This window comes from Schistocerca americana, chromosome 2, assembly GCF_021461395.2.
Source record: "Schistocerca americana isolate TAMUIC-IGC-003095 chromosome 2, iqSchAmer2.1, whole genome shotgun sequence".
Lineage (NCBI taxonomy): Eukaryota > Metazoa > Arthropoda > Insecta > Orthoptera > Acrididae > Schistocerca > Schistocerca americana.
Genome location: NC_060120.1, coordinates 540,388,150 through 540,407,405, shown reverse-complemented (window position 1 = coordinate 540,407,405; position 19,256 = coordinate 540,388,150). Strand labels below are relative to the sequence as shown.

The 19,256-nt window shown below is 42.5% G+C and overlaps 1 protein-coding gene across 5 annotated transcripts in view; it reads left to right on the top strand.

Annotated features, from left to right (window-relative positions):
* Positions 1-19,256, top strand: part of LOC124594786 (transmembrane channel-like protein 5) — a 279,471-nt gene that overhangs the window by 132,611 nt on the left and 127,604 nt on the right. For all 5 annotated transcript variants that reach the window (XM_047133199.1, XM_047133201.1, XM_047133200.1 and 2 more), the window contains exon 8: positions 17,613-17,761. In XM_047133199.1, coding sequence (XP_046989155.1) covers positions 17,613-17,761 — 149 coding nt within the window. The remainder of the gene's footprint in view (positions 1-17,612; positions 17,762-19,256) is intronic.

Sequence of the window (19,256 nt, the reverse complement as noted above, 5' to 3'; positions counted from 1 at the left end):
CCACTAGTCTTTCCTGCTTAGCCATTTTGCACTTCCTGTTGATCTCATTTTTGAGATGTTTGTGTTCCCTTTTGCTTGCTTTATTTATTCCATTTTTATATTTTCTCTTTTCATTGATCAAATTCAATATCCCCCCCCCCCATGCACCACAGACCTTGCCGTTGGTGGGGAGGCTTGCGTGTCTCAGCGATACAGATAGCTGTACCATAGGTGCAACCACAATGGAGGGGTATCTGTTGAGAGGCCAGGCAAACATGTGGTTCCTGAAGAGGGGCAGCAGCCTTTTCAGTAGTTGCAGGGGCTACAGTCTGAATGATTGACTGATCTGGCATTGTAACAGTAACCAAAACGGCCTTGCTGTGCTGGTACTGCGAACGGCTGAAAGCAAGGGGAAACTACAGCCGTAATTTTTACCAAGGGCATGCAGCTTTGCTGTATGGGTAAATGATGATGATGATGATGTCCTCTTGGGTAAAATATTCCAGAGGTAAAATAGTCCCCCATTTGGATCTCCGGGCGGGGACTACTCAGGAGGATGTTGTTATCAGGAGAAAGAAAACTGACGTTCTACGGGTCAGAGTGTGGAATGTCAGATCCCGTAATTGGGCAGGTAGGTTAGAAAATTTAAAAAGGGAAATGGATAGGTTAAAATTAGATATAGTGGGAATTAGTGAAGTTCGGTGGCAGGAGGAACAAGACTTTTGGTCAGGTGAATACAGTGTTATAAATACAAAATCAAATAGGGGTAATGCAGGAGTAGGTTTAATAATGAATAAAAAAAATAGAAAGTGGGTAAGCTACTACAAACAGCATAGTGAAAGCATTATTGTGGCCAAGATAGATACGAAGCCCACAGTAGTACAAGTTTATATGCCGACTAGCTCTACAGATGACGAAGAGATTGATGAAATGTTTGATAAGATAAAAGAAATTATTCAGATAGTGAAGGGAGATGAAAATTTAATAGTCATGGGTGACTGGAATTTGATAGTAGGAAAAGGAAGAGAAGGAAACATAGTAGGTGAATACGGAATGGGGGTAAAGAATGAAAGAGGAAGCCGCCTGGTAGAATTATGCACAGAGCAAACATAGCAAACACTTGGTTCAAGAATCATAAAAGAAGGTTGTATAAATGGAAGAAGCCTGGAGATACTGACAGGTTTCAGATAGATTATACAATGGTAAGACAGAGATTTAGGAACCAAGTTTTAAATTGTAAGACTTTTCCAGGGGCAGATGTGGAATCTGACCACAATCTATTGGTTATGAACTGCAGATTAAAATTAAAGAAACTGCAAAAAGGTGGGAATTTAAGGAGATGGGACCTGGATAAACTGAAAGAACCAGAGGTTGTAGAGAGTTTCAGGGAGAGCATAAGGGAACAATTGCAATTGACAGGAATGGGGGAAAGAAATACAGTAGAAGAAGAATGAGTAGCTTTGAGAGATGAAAGAGTGAAGGCAGCACAGGATCAAGTAGGTAAAAAGATGAGGGCTAGTAGAAATCCTTGGGTAACAGAAGAAATATTGAATTTAATTGATGAAAGGAGAAAATATAAAAATGCAGTAAATGAAGCAGGTAAAATGGTATACAAAATTCTCAAAAATGAGATCAGCAGGAAGTGCAAAATGGTTGAGCAGGGATGACTAGAGGATGAATGTAAGGATGCAGAAGCATGTATCACTAGGGATAAGATAAGTACTGCCTACAGAAAAATTAAGGAGGCCTTTGGAGAAAAGAGAACCACTTGCATGAATATCAAGAGCTCAGATGGAAAACCAGTTGTAAGTAAAGAAGGGAAAGCAGAAAGGTATAGAGGGTATATACAAGGGCGATGTTCTTGAGGACAATATTATGGAAATGGAGGAGGATGTAGATGCAGATGAAATAGGAGGTATGATACTGCGTGAAGAGTTTGACAGAGCATTGAAAGACGTAAGTCGAAACAAGGCCTCGGGAGTAGACAACATTCCATTAGAACTACTGACAGCCTTGGGAGAGCCAGCCCTGACAAAATTACACCATCTGTTGTGCAAGATGTATGAGACAGGTGAAATACCCTCAGACTTCAAGAAGAATATAATAATTCCAATCCCAAAGAAAGCAGGTGTTGACAGATGTGAAAATTACCGAACTATCATTTTAATAAGCCACAGCTTCAAAATAGTAACACGAATTCTTTACAGACGAGAGGAAAAACTGGTAGAGGCCGACCTCGGGGAAGATCAGTTTGGATTCCGTAGAAATGTTGGAACACAGGAGGCAATACTGACCATACGACTTATCTTAGAAAATATATTAAGGAAAGGCAAACCTACATTTCTAGCATTTGTAGACTTAGAGAAAGCTTTTGACTGTGTTGACTGGAATACTCTCTTTCAAATTCTAAAGGTAGCAGGGATAAAATACAGGGAGCGAAAGGCTATTTACAATTTGTACAGAAACCAGATGGCAGTTACAAGAGTCGAGGGGCATGAAAGGGAAGCAGTGGTTGGAAAGGGAATGAGATAGGGTTGTAGCCTCTCCCCGATGTTATTCAATCTGTATATTGAGCAAGCAGTAAAGGAAATAAAAGAAAAATTCGGAATAGGAATTAAAATCCATGGAGAAGAAATAAAAACTTTGAGGTTTGCCGATCACATTGTAAATCTGTCAGAGACTGCAAAAGACTTGGAAGAGCAGTTGAACGGAATGGACAGTGTCTTGAAAGGATGATATAAGATGGACATCAACAAAAGGAAACGCGGATAATGGAATGTAGTCGAATTAAATCAGGTGATGCTGAGGGAATTAGATTAGGAAATGAGATGCTCAAGGTAGTGAGTGAGTTTTGCTATTTGGGGAGCAAAATAACTGATGATGGTCGATGTAGCGAGGATATAAAATGTAGACTGGCAACGGCAAGGAAATTTGTTAACATTGAGTGTAGATTTAAGTGTCAGGAAGTCGTTTCCGAAAGTATTTGTATGGAGTGTAGCAATGTATGGAAGTGAAACGTGGACGATAAATAGTTTGGACAAGAAGAGAATAGACGCTTTTGAAATGTGATGCTACAGAAGAATGCTGAAGATTAGATGGGTAGATCACATAACTAATGAGGAGGTATTGAATAGAATTGGGGAGAAGAGGAGTTTGTGGCACAACTTGACTAGAAGAAGGGATCGGTTGGTAGGACATGTCCTGAGACATCAAGGGATAACCAATTTAGTATTGAAGGGCAGCGTGGAGGGTAAAAATCATAGAGGGAGACCAAGAGATGAATACACCAAGCAGATTCAGAAGGATGTAGGTTGCAGTAGGTACTGCGAGATGAAGAAGCTTGCACAGGATAGAGTAGCATGTAGAACTGCATAAAACCAGTTTCTCGGCTGAAGAGCACAACAACAACAAGAACAAATTCAATATATCATGTGTTACCTAAAGGTTTCTACTAGCCCTTGTCTTTTTACGTACTTGATTCTCTACTGTCTTCACTATTTCATCTGCCAAAGCTACCCGTTCTCCTTCTACTGTATTCCTTGACCCTGCTCTTGTCCATATTGTTCCCTAACGTTTCCTCTGAAAACATGAAACTGAAAGAACCAGAGGTTGTAGAGGGTTTCAGAGGGAGCATATACAGCCAGTCAGTAGCAAAATGGGAAGTTTATTTAAACCTTTTTACCATTATTTCAATGTTTATAAAATAAAATGACTTCTGAAAAAGGAAATATTGGCAGCCTGAAGAAGTAAACTGTGAAAAACATGTACAAATGCACGGGCGCTTGCGTATGTGCGCATGCACCCATGCACGCACCTGCGCGCGCGCGCGCCCCCTCACACACACACACACACACACACACACACACACACACACACACACACACACACACACACAATCTTGCTATGAATATAAAAAAAATTATAAAGACTTACTAGGTTACATGTTGTGGTGGATGTATGTTATATGTTAAGATGTAGCTGAATGATTAATGTAGCTTTAATGATTAAAATGTGCACAATGTGGTTGTTGAATTTGGTATATCATCACCAATGTACAGCTAGTGCAATAGTTTAACATACACAAAGCTTGTGCTATGGGAAGCTTTTGGCAAGAGAGGGCCTAATATTATGCGCAAGGATGGTGTGCAATAGTGAATGAACAGTATCAGGCTAAACTTACCTAAAACATTATAATTAAGGCTTTAAAAATCAGATCACATTTAGCTATGCACATATTTAAAATTAATAAAGCGGCAGTGGGTAATAAGTTACCATTTAAAACATGTCATAATGTTAAAAACAAAACACTTAAACTGCAAGAAAGCTTAAATACGAACAGTAGGACAAAGACTGCAGTGGAGAAGGAGAGGGAAGAGGAATTGGGGATAGAGGAAGGGGAGGAATGGGGGTTAGGGGAAGGGAAGGAAAGATGGGGAGGAGAGAGATGGTGGGGGAGGGGGGAGATGTAAAATGTGTATAACTCTCATATATGAAAAATAGTGAACATCGGACCTCTAGAAATATATTTACGTTGTACCAAAGGAGAAACACCAGTACCACTAGCATTAAGAGATGAGGAAAATAACTTATCCATTAGTCATGTGGAAGATGAAGCATTAACAGCAAGGAAAATGACATATCCAATAGTCAATATGGAAGAGCAAGCCACTTCTCTGTTACCTTGATGAAAGTAGTGATCTGAAACTATCTAGAAATATTCTATTTTTAATTTGCACCTGTTCATTTAAAATGGATCCATCTTTGTGAACAAAACACTTAAAAATCTCTAGAAGACTTAGAACTTTCACATAAAGAAAGTGTAGGTTACACAGGCTTGACCTGATAGAAGAGTTAGAGGTGTTTAACATTTTGTTCACAAAGATGGTTTCATTTTAAATGAGTAGGTGCAACTCTAAAATAGAAATTTTTCACTTAGTTTCAGAACCCGACTTTCATTAATATAACAGAGAAGTGGATCAGTCTCCCATATGACTATTCAATATGTTGTTTTCCTTAGCTGTTGATACTAGTGGTATTGGTGTTTCTTCTTTGTCATGATGTAAAGATATTTGATGAGCACATTATATATATATATATATATATATATATATATATATATATATATATATATATATATATATTGGGAAACATTCCACGTGGGAAAATATATCTAAAAACACAGATGATGTGACTTACCAAACGAAAGCGCTGGCAGGTCGAAAGACACACAAACATACACACAAAATTCAAGCTTTCGCAACAAACTGTTGCCTCATCAGGAAAGAGGGAAGGAGAGGGAAAGACGAAAGGAAGTGGGTTTTAAGGGAGAGGGTAAGGAGTCATTCCAATCCCGGGAGCGGAAACACTTACCTTATGGGGAAAAAAGGACGGGTATACACTCGCGTGCGCACACACACACATATCCATCCACACATATACAGACACAAGCAGACATATTTAAAGACAAAGAGTTTGGGCAGAGATGTAAGTCGAGGCGGAAGTGCAGAGGCAAAGATGTTGTTGAATGACAGGTGAGGTATGAGTGGCGGCAACTTGAAATTAGCGGAGATTGAGGCCTGGTGGGTAACGGGAAGAGAGGATATATTGAAGAGCAAGTTCCCATCTCCGGAGTTCAGATAGGTTGGTGTTAGTGGGAAGTATCCAAATAACCCGGACGGTGTAACATTGTGCCAAGATGTGCTGGCCGTGCACCAAGGCATGTTTAGCCACAGGGTGATCCTCATTACCAACAAACCCTGTCAGCCTGTGTCCATTCATGCGAATGGACAGTTTGTTGCTGGTCATTCCCACATAGAAAGCTTCACAGTGTAGGCAGGTCAGTTGATAAATCACATGGGTGCTTTCACACGTGGCTCTGCCTTTGATCGTGTACGCCTTCCGGGTTACAGGACTGGAGTAGGTGGTGGTGGGAGGGTGCATGGGACAGGTTTTACACCGGGGGCGGTTACAAGGGTAGGAGCCAGAGGGTAGGGAAGGTGGTTTGGGGATTTCATAGGGATGAACTAAGAGGTTACGAAGGTTAGGTGGACGGCGGAAAGACACTCTTGGTGGAGCGGGGAGGATTTCATGAAGGATGGATCTCATTTCAGGGTAGGATTTGAGGAAGTCGTATCCCTGCTGTAGGATTTGAGGAAGTCGTATCCCTGCTGGAGAGCCACATTCAGAGTCTGATCCAGTCCTGGAAAGTATCCTGTCACAAGTGGGGCACTTTTGTGGTTCTTCTGTGGGAGGTGCTGGGTTTGAGGGGATGAGGAAGTGGCTCTGGTTATTTGCTTCTGTACCAGGTCGGGAGGGTAGTTGCGGGATGCGAAAGCTGTTTTCAGGTTGTTGGTGTAATGGTTCAGGGATTCCGGACTGGAGCAGATTCATTAGCCACGAAGACCTAGGCTGTTGGGAAGGGTCCGTTTGATGTGGAATGGGTGGCAGCTGTCATAATGCAGGTACTGTTGCTTGTTGGTGGGTTTGATGTGGACGGACGTGTGAAGCTGGACGTCGGACAGATGGAGGTCAACGTCAAGGAAAGTGGCATAGGATTTGGAGTAGGACCAGGTGAATCTGATGGAACCAAAGGAGTTGAGGTTGGCGAGGAAATTCTGGAGTTCTTCTTCACTGTGAGTGCAGATCATGAAGATTTCATCAATAAGTCTGTACCAAACTTCGGGTTGGCAGGCCTGGGTAACCAAGAAGGCTTCCTCTAAGCAACCCATGAATAGGTTGGCGTACAAGGGGGCCATCCTGGTACCCATGGCTGTTCTCTTTATTTGTTGGTATGTCTGGCCTTCAAAAGTGAAGAAGTTGTGGGTCAGGATGAAGCTGGCTAGGGTAATGAGGAAAGAGGTTTTAGGTAGGGTGGCAGGTGATCGGCGTGAAAGGAAGTGCTCCATCGCAGCGAGGCCCTGGACGTGTGGAATATTTGTGTATAAGCAAGTGGCATCAATGGTTACAAGGATGGTTTCCAGGGGTAACAGATTGGGTAAGGATTCCAGGCGTTCGTGAAAGTGGTTGGTGTCTTTGATGAAGGATGGGAGACTGCATGTAATGGGTTGAAGGTGTTGATCTACGTATGCAGAGATACGTTCTGTGGGGGCTTGGTAACCAGCTACAATGGGGCGGCCGGGATGATTGGGTTTGTGAATTTTAGGAAGAAGGTAGAAGGTAGGGGTGCAGGGTGTCGGTGGGGTCAGGAGGTTGATGGAGTCAGGTGAAAGGTTTTGTAGGGTGCCTAAGGTTCTGAGGATTCCTTGAAGCTATGCCTGGACATCAGGAATGGGATTACCTTGGCAAACTTTGTATGTGGTGTTGTCTGAAAGCTGACGCAGTCCCTCAGCCAAACAGAGCCACGTGTGAAAGCACCCACGTGATTTATCAACTGACCTGCCTACACTGTGAAGCTTTCTATGTGGGAATGACCAGCAACAAACTGTCCATTCGCATGAATGGACACAGGCAGACAGTGTTTGTTGGTAATGAGGATCACCCTGTGGCTAAACATGCCTTGGTGCACGGGCAGCACATCTTGGCACAGTGTTACACCATCCGGGTTATCTGGATACTTCCCACTAACACCAACCTGTCAGAACTCCGGAGATGGGAACTTGCCCTTCAGTATATCCTCTCTTCTCGTTATCCGCCAGGCCTCAACCTCCGCTAATTTCAAGTTGCCGCCGCTCATACCTCACCTGTATTTCAACAACATCTTTGCGTCTGTACTTCTGCCTTGACTGGCATCTCTGCCGAATCTCTTTGCCTTTACAAATGTCTGCTTGTGTCTGTATATGTGTGGATGGATATATGTGTGTGTGTGTGTGTGTGTGTGTGTGTGTGTGTGTGTGTGTGTGTGTGCGCGCGCGAGTGTATACACGTCCTTTTTTCCCCCTAAGGTAAGTGTTTCCGCTCCCGGGATTGGAATGACTCCTTACCCTCTCCCTTAAAACCCACTTCCTTTCGTCTTTCCCTCTCCTTCCCTCTTTCCTGATGAGGCAACAGTTTGTTGCGAAAGCTTGAATTTTGTGTGTATGTTTGTGGTTGTTTGTGTGTCTGACGACCTGCCAGCACTTTCATTTGGTAAGTCAAATCATCTTTGTTTTTAGATATATATTTCCTACGTGGAATGTTTCCCTCTATTATAACCATATATATATTACATACCCCCCTCCATCTCTCCCCTTCCTTCCCTTCCTGTACCCCCGATTCCTGTACTGCCCCTCCCTCCCCCCCCCCCCCTTTCACCCTGGTCTTTTCTCTGCTGTTTTTATTTGTGGTTTCTCACGGTGTATGTAATTTTCTACCACAATGACTGTTTTTAGATGGTAACTTGTTATTTGTTGCAATGTTATTAATTTTAAATATATACACAGCTAAATATGATGTGGTTTTTACTGTCTTAATTTTAATGTTTTAAGCAAGTTTAGGATGATAGTGTTCATTCACTATGGTGCACCCTCCTTGTGCATACTACTAGTGCCCTCTCTTGCCAGAAGCTGTCATTAGCCCAAGCTCTGCACACACGAAACTAGTCCACTGTACATTGATCAGGAAATACCAAATGACAACAGCCATGTTATGCATCATTATGGAGGTGAAATTTTATATTTGACTGTTTGACTGACTCCTTTTGGGTATGTTTTAACATAACTCCACCACAACATGTAACCCAGTAAGTCTCAATAATTTGATTGTATTCCTTATGAGATTTTATTGGGTGTGACACATATATATTTAACTTAACATTTTTACGCTGTTTACTTGTTCACATTGTCAATATTTCCTTCTGAAGAAGACATATTTCTAAATGTTGGAAACATGGTAAAGGGTAATTTTGCAGCTGATTGGTACGCTTTGCTTCTGATAGTACATTTATAGAAAATACTGTGAGTATTACATTTTTCATTACAGTGTGCCCTATTATTCCAGTGATGCTACACTAAAATTCACAATTGACCACCAAAGTAGTGACATGTAAAAATATAAATTGGTGATCTATAATAGAAATTAGTTTAGGGAGGATAAAATAATAAAGCCAGACCACAGGGTTTGTATGGTAAAGGAAAGTTGTTTGTACTCCATTACAGAAATAGCAGTTGTACAAGTTCATGTGTTGTTTAAAGAATGTTCTAGCACATAAAGTTGTTTATTAATCATGGAAAATACAAACAATTTACTACATACTTTCAGTTGATTATCAAGAGAGTTACATTGAATATTATGAAATTGCTCACACTTTGCCACTTCTTTCAGTAATACTTCTCTTTTAATACAATCAAGAAATAGAAAATTCAGGTAGGAATATCAACAATGTAGGAAAAGGTAGACTACACACACACACACACACACACACACACACACACACACACACACACACGCAAGCAAGCAAGCAAGCAAGCAAGCAAACCAACCTCATACCCACACGACCGCTGGCTCAGCATCTTGGGCTAGAATGCATTATCACTCGTGATACAAACAGCAATCTGAAAGGGGAATGTATAGGTGGGGAGGGAGACGAATGCTGTCTGGTGGACAGTGCAGTGACTAAATTGCCTGCAGGCGCAGCGGCAGAAGGTTTAGGGGCAAGGAGGTGGGGTAGAAAGAACAAAAAAGGAGAGAAGCAGGGACAGATGGGCAGATGTGTTGGTAGAGTGCTGCAAATAAACAGGAAGGGAAATGAGCATCAGGAGGAGCTGATAGGACAGAAGTGGTGGATACTGCTGAGTGGAGGGCGTGGGGACAGTACGTTACCATAGGTTGAGGCTGGGATAATTATGGGAGCAGAGAATGTGCTGTAAGGATAACTCCCATCTGTTCAGTTCAGAAAAGCTGGTGGTGGAGGGAACAATCCAGATGGCTTAGGTAGAGAAGCAGCCATTGAAATCACGGGTGTTATGTTCAGCTGCATGTTGCGTCACAGGGTGGTCTACTTTTGTCTTGGCCAAAGTTTGGCAGTGGCCGTTCATCCTGGTGGACAGCTGACTACTAGTCATAAAAGTATAAAAAGCTGTGCAATGGTTGCAGCAGAGCTGGTAAATGACGTGGCTGCTTTCATAGGTGGCCTGGACCCTGATGGGGTAGGATAAACCTATGACAGGAATGGAACAGAAAGTGCTGAATGGGTGGATTAGGTAATTTTCCACCTGGGTCTTCCACAGGTTTTTGATCATTGTGGCAAGGGGCTGTGATTAGGAGTGCATGGTGATGGACTAGGATGTTGTGGAGGCTGGGTGGGCAACAGAATACTACTTTAGGAGGAGTGGGAAGTATCTAGGGTAGGATGTCCCTCATTTCAGAGCACAATGATAGGTAATCAAAGCTCTGGTGAAGGATGTGGTTCAGTTGTTCCAGTCTGCGTGATACGAGGTCACAAAGGGGTACTCCTTTGTGGCTGGTTTTGGGGCAGTGTGAGGATTGGTGTTGTGAGGGGAAATGGCATGGGAGATCCATTTGCGGACTAGGTCTGGAGGTAATGATTGCCTGTGAAGGCCTTGTTAAGATGCTCAGCACACTGATCAAGGGTGTTTTTATCACTGCAGATACACTGCCCCTGGGTAGCCAGGGTGGATGGGAGGGATATTTTGGTGTGAAAGGGATGACAAATGTCAAAAAGCAGGTACTGTTGGTGGTTGGTGTATTTAATATGGAAGGAGGTGTGGATGGAACTATCATAGAGGAGGAGGTCAACATCTAGGAAGGTGGCACACCGGGTTGAGAAGGACCTCGTGAGGGGATGGGAGAGAAGGTGTTCAGGTTGTGAAGGAACGAAGGGCCCTGGTTCCAGATCATGAAGATATCATCAATCAACTTGAACCAGAGTAGGGGTTCGGTGTTTTGGGTGGCTAGAAAGGTCTCCTATAGATGGCCCATAAAATGGTTGGCATAGGAGGGTGCCATACGGGTGCCCATGGCTGTGCCATGGATTTGTTTATATATCTTCTCTTCAAATGAGAAGTAGTTGTTGGTTAGGATAAGGTTATTAAAGTGTGTGAGGAATGGGGTAGTGGTTTTGGAGTCTGTGGGATGTTGGGGAAGGTAGTGCTCAATAGCAGTAAGACCATGGGCATGAGGGATGTCGGAGTATGGGGAGTTGGCAACAGTGATGAGTAGGGATCCAGGAGATAAAGGGGTGGGGGTGGTGGAGAGTCAGTGAAGGAAGTGGTAGGTGTCTTTGACATGGGAGGCTATATTACAGGCGGTTGGTTGGAGGTGTTGGTCAATGAGTGCTGAAATTCTGTGTATTTTAGTGAGCATGTAGAAGGTGGGTGTGTGGAGTGTGTCATAGGTGTGAGGATATAAATGGATTCAGAGGAGATGTCCTGGGAAGGACCTTAGGCTTTAGGGAGGGATTGGAGTTTGTGTTGGACTTCAGTCCCACATCCTGTTTGTCAAATGCTGTTGAAAACATAGAATCCTCCCAAACAGCCTAACTGTAAAGATTCCTTTTTCTAGATCCCATCCCTCCTTTCACAATAACTTGGACCTTTTCAGATTCTGCCAATCACTGGTGCTCACAAACCTGGTACTGTGAAAACACATCTCCATGGCACAGGCATCCCAGAACCGATTCTGCTCCCTCTGCAAGATACTACTATCTGCAATCCCTACTCCATAAATGACATATCTGAAATTGAATCCCTTGCTCTCCAGCACCTGGAGGAACATTCCAGGCACCACCTCCATAAATTAACCAATCTGCTGACATCCTACTGCTGCCTTGGGACACCACTAACCAACCACTATCATACCCACGGCGGTTCTCTTCGTCCAGCCCTCGTTGCAGCTAAACACTGCCTAGCTGACCTTTTTCAACTTTCCACTTCCCCCAAAACATTCCCGTAACACTGTTGTCAACCTTTCCACCAAAACCCTTGGCTCCACAGAACCTTTTGACCTATCCAAAAACCTCACCTTTAGCCCTACACCCAAATTTAACATGCTGGACTTATCAGAGACCTACTCTCCTTCTCCTGATCCCTGCAATGGAAGCAGTTCCTTGTCACCAATACCTCCAACCAAAACCACCCTAATCCCAAAATTGAACCTTGCCTCTTCCAGTTCATACCACCATCCAACCGTGATTCTCCCCTCCCCCCCCCCCCCCTTCCACCCTCCACTCCTGCCCAACTAACCACCTGCCCGTCACCTTCCAGGAATTCCTAATGTCCCACTTAGACTCACCACCCTTCCCCAAGTCCCTCCCTCAGAACACCAACCTTTCAGTAGAAGAAAGAGCAGCCATACACAACCTCAAAACAAATCCTGACCTAATCACCCTACCTGCAGACAAAGGTTCCACCACTGTTATCATGAACTGCAGTGACTACCTGGCAGAAGGCCTCTGCCAGGTGTCTTGACTCCACCACCTATAAACTTTGCCAGAATGATTCCATCCCAGAAGTCCAACACAAACTCCAATCCCTACTCAAAGCCTTAGGTCCTTCCCAGAACATCTCCCCTGAATCCATTTCCCTCCTCACCCCTATGACACTCCACACACCCACCTTATACATGCTCACTAAAATACACAAACCTAACAATCCTGGACATCCCATTGGTACCACCTCCTCTCTGATGACTCCATCTGCACCCCTGTCCACATTAAACCCACCAACCACCAACAGTACCTGCATTTTGACAGTTGTCATCCCTTTCAAACCAAAATATCCCTCCCATATACCCTGGCTACCGGGGACAGTGTACCTGCAGAGACAAAAACTCCTGAGGGTCTCACCAAAGCCTTCCCCCACTAAAAGAATTTCAGCACTTATTGACCAACACCTCCAACCAATTGCCTGTAATATAGCCTCCCAAGTCAAAGACACCTACCACTTCCTTCACTGACTCTCCACCATTCCTGCCCCTTTACCTCCTGGATCCCTACTCATCACTGTTGCCAACTCCCCATACACCGACATCCCTCATGCCCATGGTCTTACTGCTATTGAGCACTACCTTTCCCAACATCTCACAGACTCCAAAACCACTACCTCATTCCTCACACACTTTGATAACTTTATCCTAACCAACAACTACTTCTCATTTGAAGAGAAGATATATAAACAAATCCATGGCACAGCCATGGGCACCTGCATGGCACCCTCCTATGCCAACCATTTTATAGGCCATCTAGAGGAGACTAGCAACCCAAAACACCGAATCCCTACTCAGGTTCAAGTTGATTGATGATATCTTCATGATCTGGAACCAGGGCCCTTCATTCCTTCACACCCTGAACACCTTCTCTCCCATCCCCTTCACGAGGTCCTCCTCAACCCAGTGTGCCACCTTCCTAGATGTTGACCTCCTCCTCTCTGATAGCTCTATCCACACCTCTGTCCAGATTAAACCTACCAACCACACCTGCATTTGACAGTTGTCATCCCTTTCACACCAAAATATCCCTCCCATATACCCTGGCTACTCAGGGACAGTGTATCTGCAGAGACAAAAACTCCCTTGCTCAATATGCTGAGGGTCTCACCAAGGCCTTCCCAGACAGGCACTATCCCCCAGACCTAGTCCACAAACAGATCTCCCATGCCATTTCCCCTCACAACCCCAATCCTACCACCACCTCCAACAACCAGCCATAAAGGATTGTCCCCTTCTTCACACCATACCACCTGGACTGGAACAATAATTACCTATCATCATTCCCTGAAGTGAGGGACATCCTACCCGAGATACTTCCCACCCCTCCTAAAGTGGTGTTCCATTGCCCACGCAACCTCCACACATCCTAGTCTATCTCTATGCTACTCCAAATCCCAACCCCAAATCCCAACCCCTTGCCACAAGGTTCATATCCCTGTTGAAGACCTGACATTACAGTCCTGTCACGGGTTTATCCTACACCATCAGGAGCCAGGTCACCTGTAAAAGCAGCCAAGTTATTGACCACCTCTGCTACAATCATTGCACAGCCTTTTATATTAGTATGAGTACCAATCAGCTGTCCACTGCCAAACTGTGGCCAACAGCAAAGCAGACCACCCTGTGGTGCAACATACAGCTGAACATGGTTTCAGTGGCTGCCCTGCTACCTGAGCCATCTGGATCCTTCCCTCCACCACCAGCTTTTCTGAACTGTGCAGATGGGAGTTACTCTCACACCACTTTCTCCAGTCCCATAATTATCCTGGTCTTAACCTATGGTAACATACTGTCCCCACACCCGCCATCCATTTCCGCCCCTCTGTCCGGTCATCTCCTGCCCATTTTCATTTCCCACCCTGTTTAATTGCAGCCCTCTGCCAATGCGTCCACCCATCTTTCCACACTCTTTTTCCTTTTTTGTTGGTTTTTCCCCACCTCCGTGCCCCACAACCTCCTGACGCTGTGCTTATTGGCAGTCTAATCCCTGCACACTCCACTGGATAGCGTTCATCTCTCTCACCACCTGTACAATACTATCCCTTCCCTTTCCCCTTCCCACCCGTTGCTGATTGCTGCTTACACCCCACGTAATGTTGCATTTGGGTCTGAGATGCTGGAGTTGGCGATAGTGTGTGTGTGTGTGTGTGTGTAAAACTTTACTGACTATGACTGTGGCCGAAAGTTATATGTCAGTGTCTTTTAATCGTGGATGTTGTGGCTGTTGCAACTTGACGTGTCTTCTTTACCGTAAGTAGCGATCTATCTTTTCTTACATTATTGATATTCTCTTTTAATACTATTGATTTGTGATTTAGATAGTCCATGACAACATCTTGGACGTTCTTTTCACCTGAAAAATATTCATCAGCAATATGTTCCATATGCAACAAAAGTCTGAAATTGACGGATATGATCTTTTTAGATGATGATGAGCTGTTTCTGTTGAAATCCATCGTGTCTGTCTGATAGGACGTAGCATGCATTGTGGCTGGACAACAAGTGAAGTGTGAGAGATAATCTCTGTGATGGTTCTGCATAGCTTGATGTATACGTAAAAAATTAGCATTATACTCATAGGCATATGACTATACTGTGGGACACTGTTGACACACAGATATCCTTTAAAATCTCACTAAGCACAGACTATCATCACTTTACACAATTAAGACATTTTCTGGACTTTGTCATTTATGGTGAATAGTCATGCTACCAGTTCGTGGGTTTTCATTTCCTTTCTGAAGTATCCTATGACTCCAGTATACAATATTTCAAGAATTCCAAGAGCAGCTGCCATTCTTCTAGATATCTGAGTATTTGTGACATCAAACAAGCACATATTTAACAGTAACATAAAATTTCAGAGAAAATTTCATTCAAGACTTGATGTGGCTGATCTTCACTTAGTGCTTCATTTATTATGGTACTTACCAGACATAGTTTGTGGTAATAGAAATACTGAGTGAGAATTTCTTACATATCTGGTTTCAGTGCGTGCTGCTAATTGTGAAGTATTGATTCTGATACTTGAATTTGGAACCTTTGCCTTTCACATGCAAGTGCTCCACCGATTGAGCTACCTATGCACAACTTACAATCTATCCTCACAGCTTTACTTCCACCAGACCGAGCGAGGTGGCACAGTGGTTAGACACTGGACTCGCATTCGGGAGGACGATGGTTCAATCCCGTGTCCGGCCATCCTGATTTAGGTTTTACGTGATTTCCCTAAATCGCTCCAGGCAAATGCTGGGATGGTTCCTTTCAAAGGGCACGGCCGACTTCCTTCCCCTTCCTTCCCTAATCCGATGAGACCGATGACCTCGCTGCCTGGTCTCCTTCCCCAAACCAACCAACCAACCAACCAACCAACCTTCCACCAGACCTCACATTCAATCTTCCAGACTTCAGAGAAGCTCTCCTGCGAAACTTGCAAGACTAGAACTGCTGGAAGAATGGATATTGTGGAGACGTGGCTTAGTCACAGTCTGGGGGTCTTCCCAAATTGGAATTTTCACTCTGCAGTGGAGTGAAAGCTGATGCTAAACTTCCTGTGCAATATCCTTTCTTCCAGGAGTGCTAGCTTGCATGTTTTTCAGGAGAACTTCTGTGAAGTTTGGCAGGTAGGAGACGAGGTACTTCCAGAAGTAAAACAGTGAAATCAGGTCATGAGTCATGCTTGAGCAGCTCAGTTGGTAGAGCACTTTCCCGTAAAAGGAAAAGGTCCTGAGTTTGAGTCTCGGTCCAACGCACAGTTTTGATCTGCCAGGAATTTCACAACAGCACACACTCCATTGCATAGGGAAATTTTTGTTCTGGAGTATTGATTCTGTTTAATGATGTAGCCCACCTTCTCTTTCATTATACATTATTCATACTTAGCTTATGGAAAGCAATAGTCATCTATTAGTGTCATGAGCAAGTATTCATGTTTTTTAAACATTGTATACAGCTACTGGATATTGGCCACATACGTAAGGTTTTTGGGGTCAGTTAAATCTAGTTTACACTGTGTCTTACTTTGTAGTCATTGAGACTTGCTGTTTCACCTCACTTGTTATCATAACTCAGTACTGTCATCAAAAAGATAATCTTCAGTACAAACAGCGCTTGGCAAGTATCTAAACATTGCAGAATGCAGATAAGGACCACAGAGTGTCACAAACAAACTGCATAGGACAATATGCAAAATATTTTGGTCTTTCTGAACAATCGTTGTACATCGGTTATAAATGGTGGAATGAGGAAACTGCTTGGAAATGGACTTTTGATTAAGAATGGGCAAACACAATCAATTTAAGAAAATTATGGAATATTTAATCTTGCTCTGAAACAGTTGGGGATAAGCTTATGTTGTACAATATAGGTGTCCTTTTTCATTATTATGTTACGTAAAAGTCGTATTAATAAGAGGAGTGCCTAATGTGGCTAGTAACCTATGCAGAAATAAGAAATTTGATTCATCATGTGGATACATGTTTGTTGTGTCCTTCTGATGTAAAATTAATTTTCTGGCATTAATACCGTAACATGACTTTAAACTCAAAGTTATGTTGATTTTTTGCTGCAAACTTTTGTATCCTGGGTTGGAATTCCATGAATATTAATTCACTTGATATAGTAGTGCTATTTGGTGGAATTTGTTCCATTTAATACACAATATACTTCAGATATAACATCGAAGACATATGCCTTTACTGTAAGGATTTGTTACACCATGATTACTTATTTCCAGAGAACACTTACGATAGACATTTATTAGCTTATATAATTTTCAGAGCAAGATCAGTGACAATAACAAAAATCTTACTTTGTGAAATGTTATGAGAAACACTAATCCAAAACACATTTCATGAATATACAATATTAATCTTCTTTGCAATAATAGTCACATCAGTAGTAATAAGATGTACATGTTTATTGTAGCATACAGAGGATTATTTTGCTTAAACCTGAACATGTGGATGGAGTGGCTGTAACACTGAAAGGTATGGCAGTATTTTAAGCACATTGCACCATACACTGAAGAGTGCTTTGCACAGTAGACTTGTTGCTGAAGATATAGAATACCACCTTGTATATATGTTCACAGAAGTTCTGGTGCTTTCTTATGTGTAGTTTTTGTTTATGAATATCACTTTATGCAACAGCATCATTTGACTTTTGTGTTGTAGCAGTTTGTATTAATTTCTGCAGATAACTATGAAAAACACCAGTCATATGTACTATATAACATTTTGTAAATATTTTAGGGTTCTTTCACCAATAGCATTTTGTATTATGGCCACTACACCAACACATCATTCTCAGTTTTCCCCAATGTGGAGTACAGCATGCCACTGGCGTACTTCTTCACTACCGCATGTTGCTTTGGTTTGGCATTTCTTGCACTATCATTGAGGTAGGTCTAGTAATTATGTATTGTTGTTATTCCTTAATGTTATTTCTTTGGCCTTCTTTCAGCATGTTACCAGTAATATGTGCACTTATATACATCAGTAGCCAAAATTAGTCAACCAAGAAAGAAAGAGACTAGAGGGATTGTCTCATGGAAGTTAGCTTCTGTATTGTTTTTAGCTAGTTTTTTATGCTTGCTTTGCTGACACTAGCCACTTACTTCCATTTCACCTCAAAGAACTAATGCAAAAACCAGTAATCTGTATACTGCCTGGATGTTGAACTCCAGTTGTCTGGGTGTGTTGGTCAAAGGTGCTTGTATTTTATTTCTTGGCTGCTGCAACATATCACTAGAACACAAAAAGAAAAGACTTCTTGATTCTGCTCCTACTTCAGCCTTTTACATTGCATGCTGGCTGAAGGTTCAAAACCAGAAATAAGTAAATAATTGTTTATCATGCACAGACCATTGGGAATTTTTTGGACTAACTGCAATATGGTAGATGATGCAGATGACAGGAATGTGCCTTCGCACTGAAGCTCTATACTCAGAGACCAGAATTCTACATCCAGGTAGTGTAGAGATCACCAGCGAAAACTCATATATTCAGAATTAGCAACAGGCCTCAGAAATGAAGTTTTGATTAGGGTTTTTGAGTATAAATAGGACCAAATGTTCCAGAAAGTTTAACCATAAACATGGAATTGGCTCAGTATTAAATCATTGTAACATTTGTTTGGATATCGTTTGTTTTGTTATTATATGAAGCCTGTGTCTTAAACATTTATTTTATTTTGTTATTAAACATACTGTGTTAATGGTTAAGTCTTAACTGCACATAAAATAATTCCTGTTTAAGTGTATTAGTGACTGTAATTTCAAGAAACACTGTATGATAACTAATGGTAAGTCCTCAGTGGAATACAAATAGTGGAAGGGATAAAGGTAACAACTTACCACATTGTTGAGATACTGAATGGTCAACAGGCACATAAACAAGATTGAAATTGTTGTCCAGGTTTCAATTAATTTCCTTCTACAACAAAACTGGGAAATACGGAAGCGTCCGATCTAACCCGTCGGCTTTGACCCATGACGTCACAAATATAGCGGAAACGACAATTCCAATATGGCGGATATAGAAACGTTGCATACGTATCACAAAGACGAAAACGCATAGAAAAACAACACACACAAAGGTTTCACAAGAACAATCTGCTAACATTGATAGCAAACAAAGATAATAATAAACAAGTGGTACTCAAGGCCAGGCAGGGGGGGGGCTATGCCTTCCCTAACCCCCCCCCCCACCTCCCCCCCCCCCCCCCCCCCCGCCCCCCGCCAAAAAAAACTCCCAACCTAACCTCGTATTCAGGGCTACGCTACAGATCAATGTGTAGGTCAATCAAAAGATAAAAAAAAGAAAAAAACAATATTGATTCATTAGACATAACGAGTAGCGACAAAACATATAGACCATAAAGATTGAACAATCTAA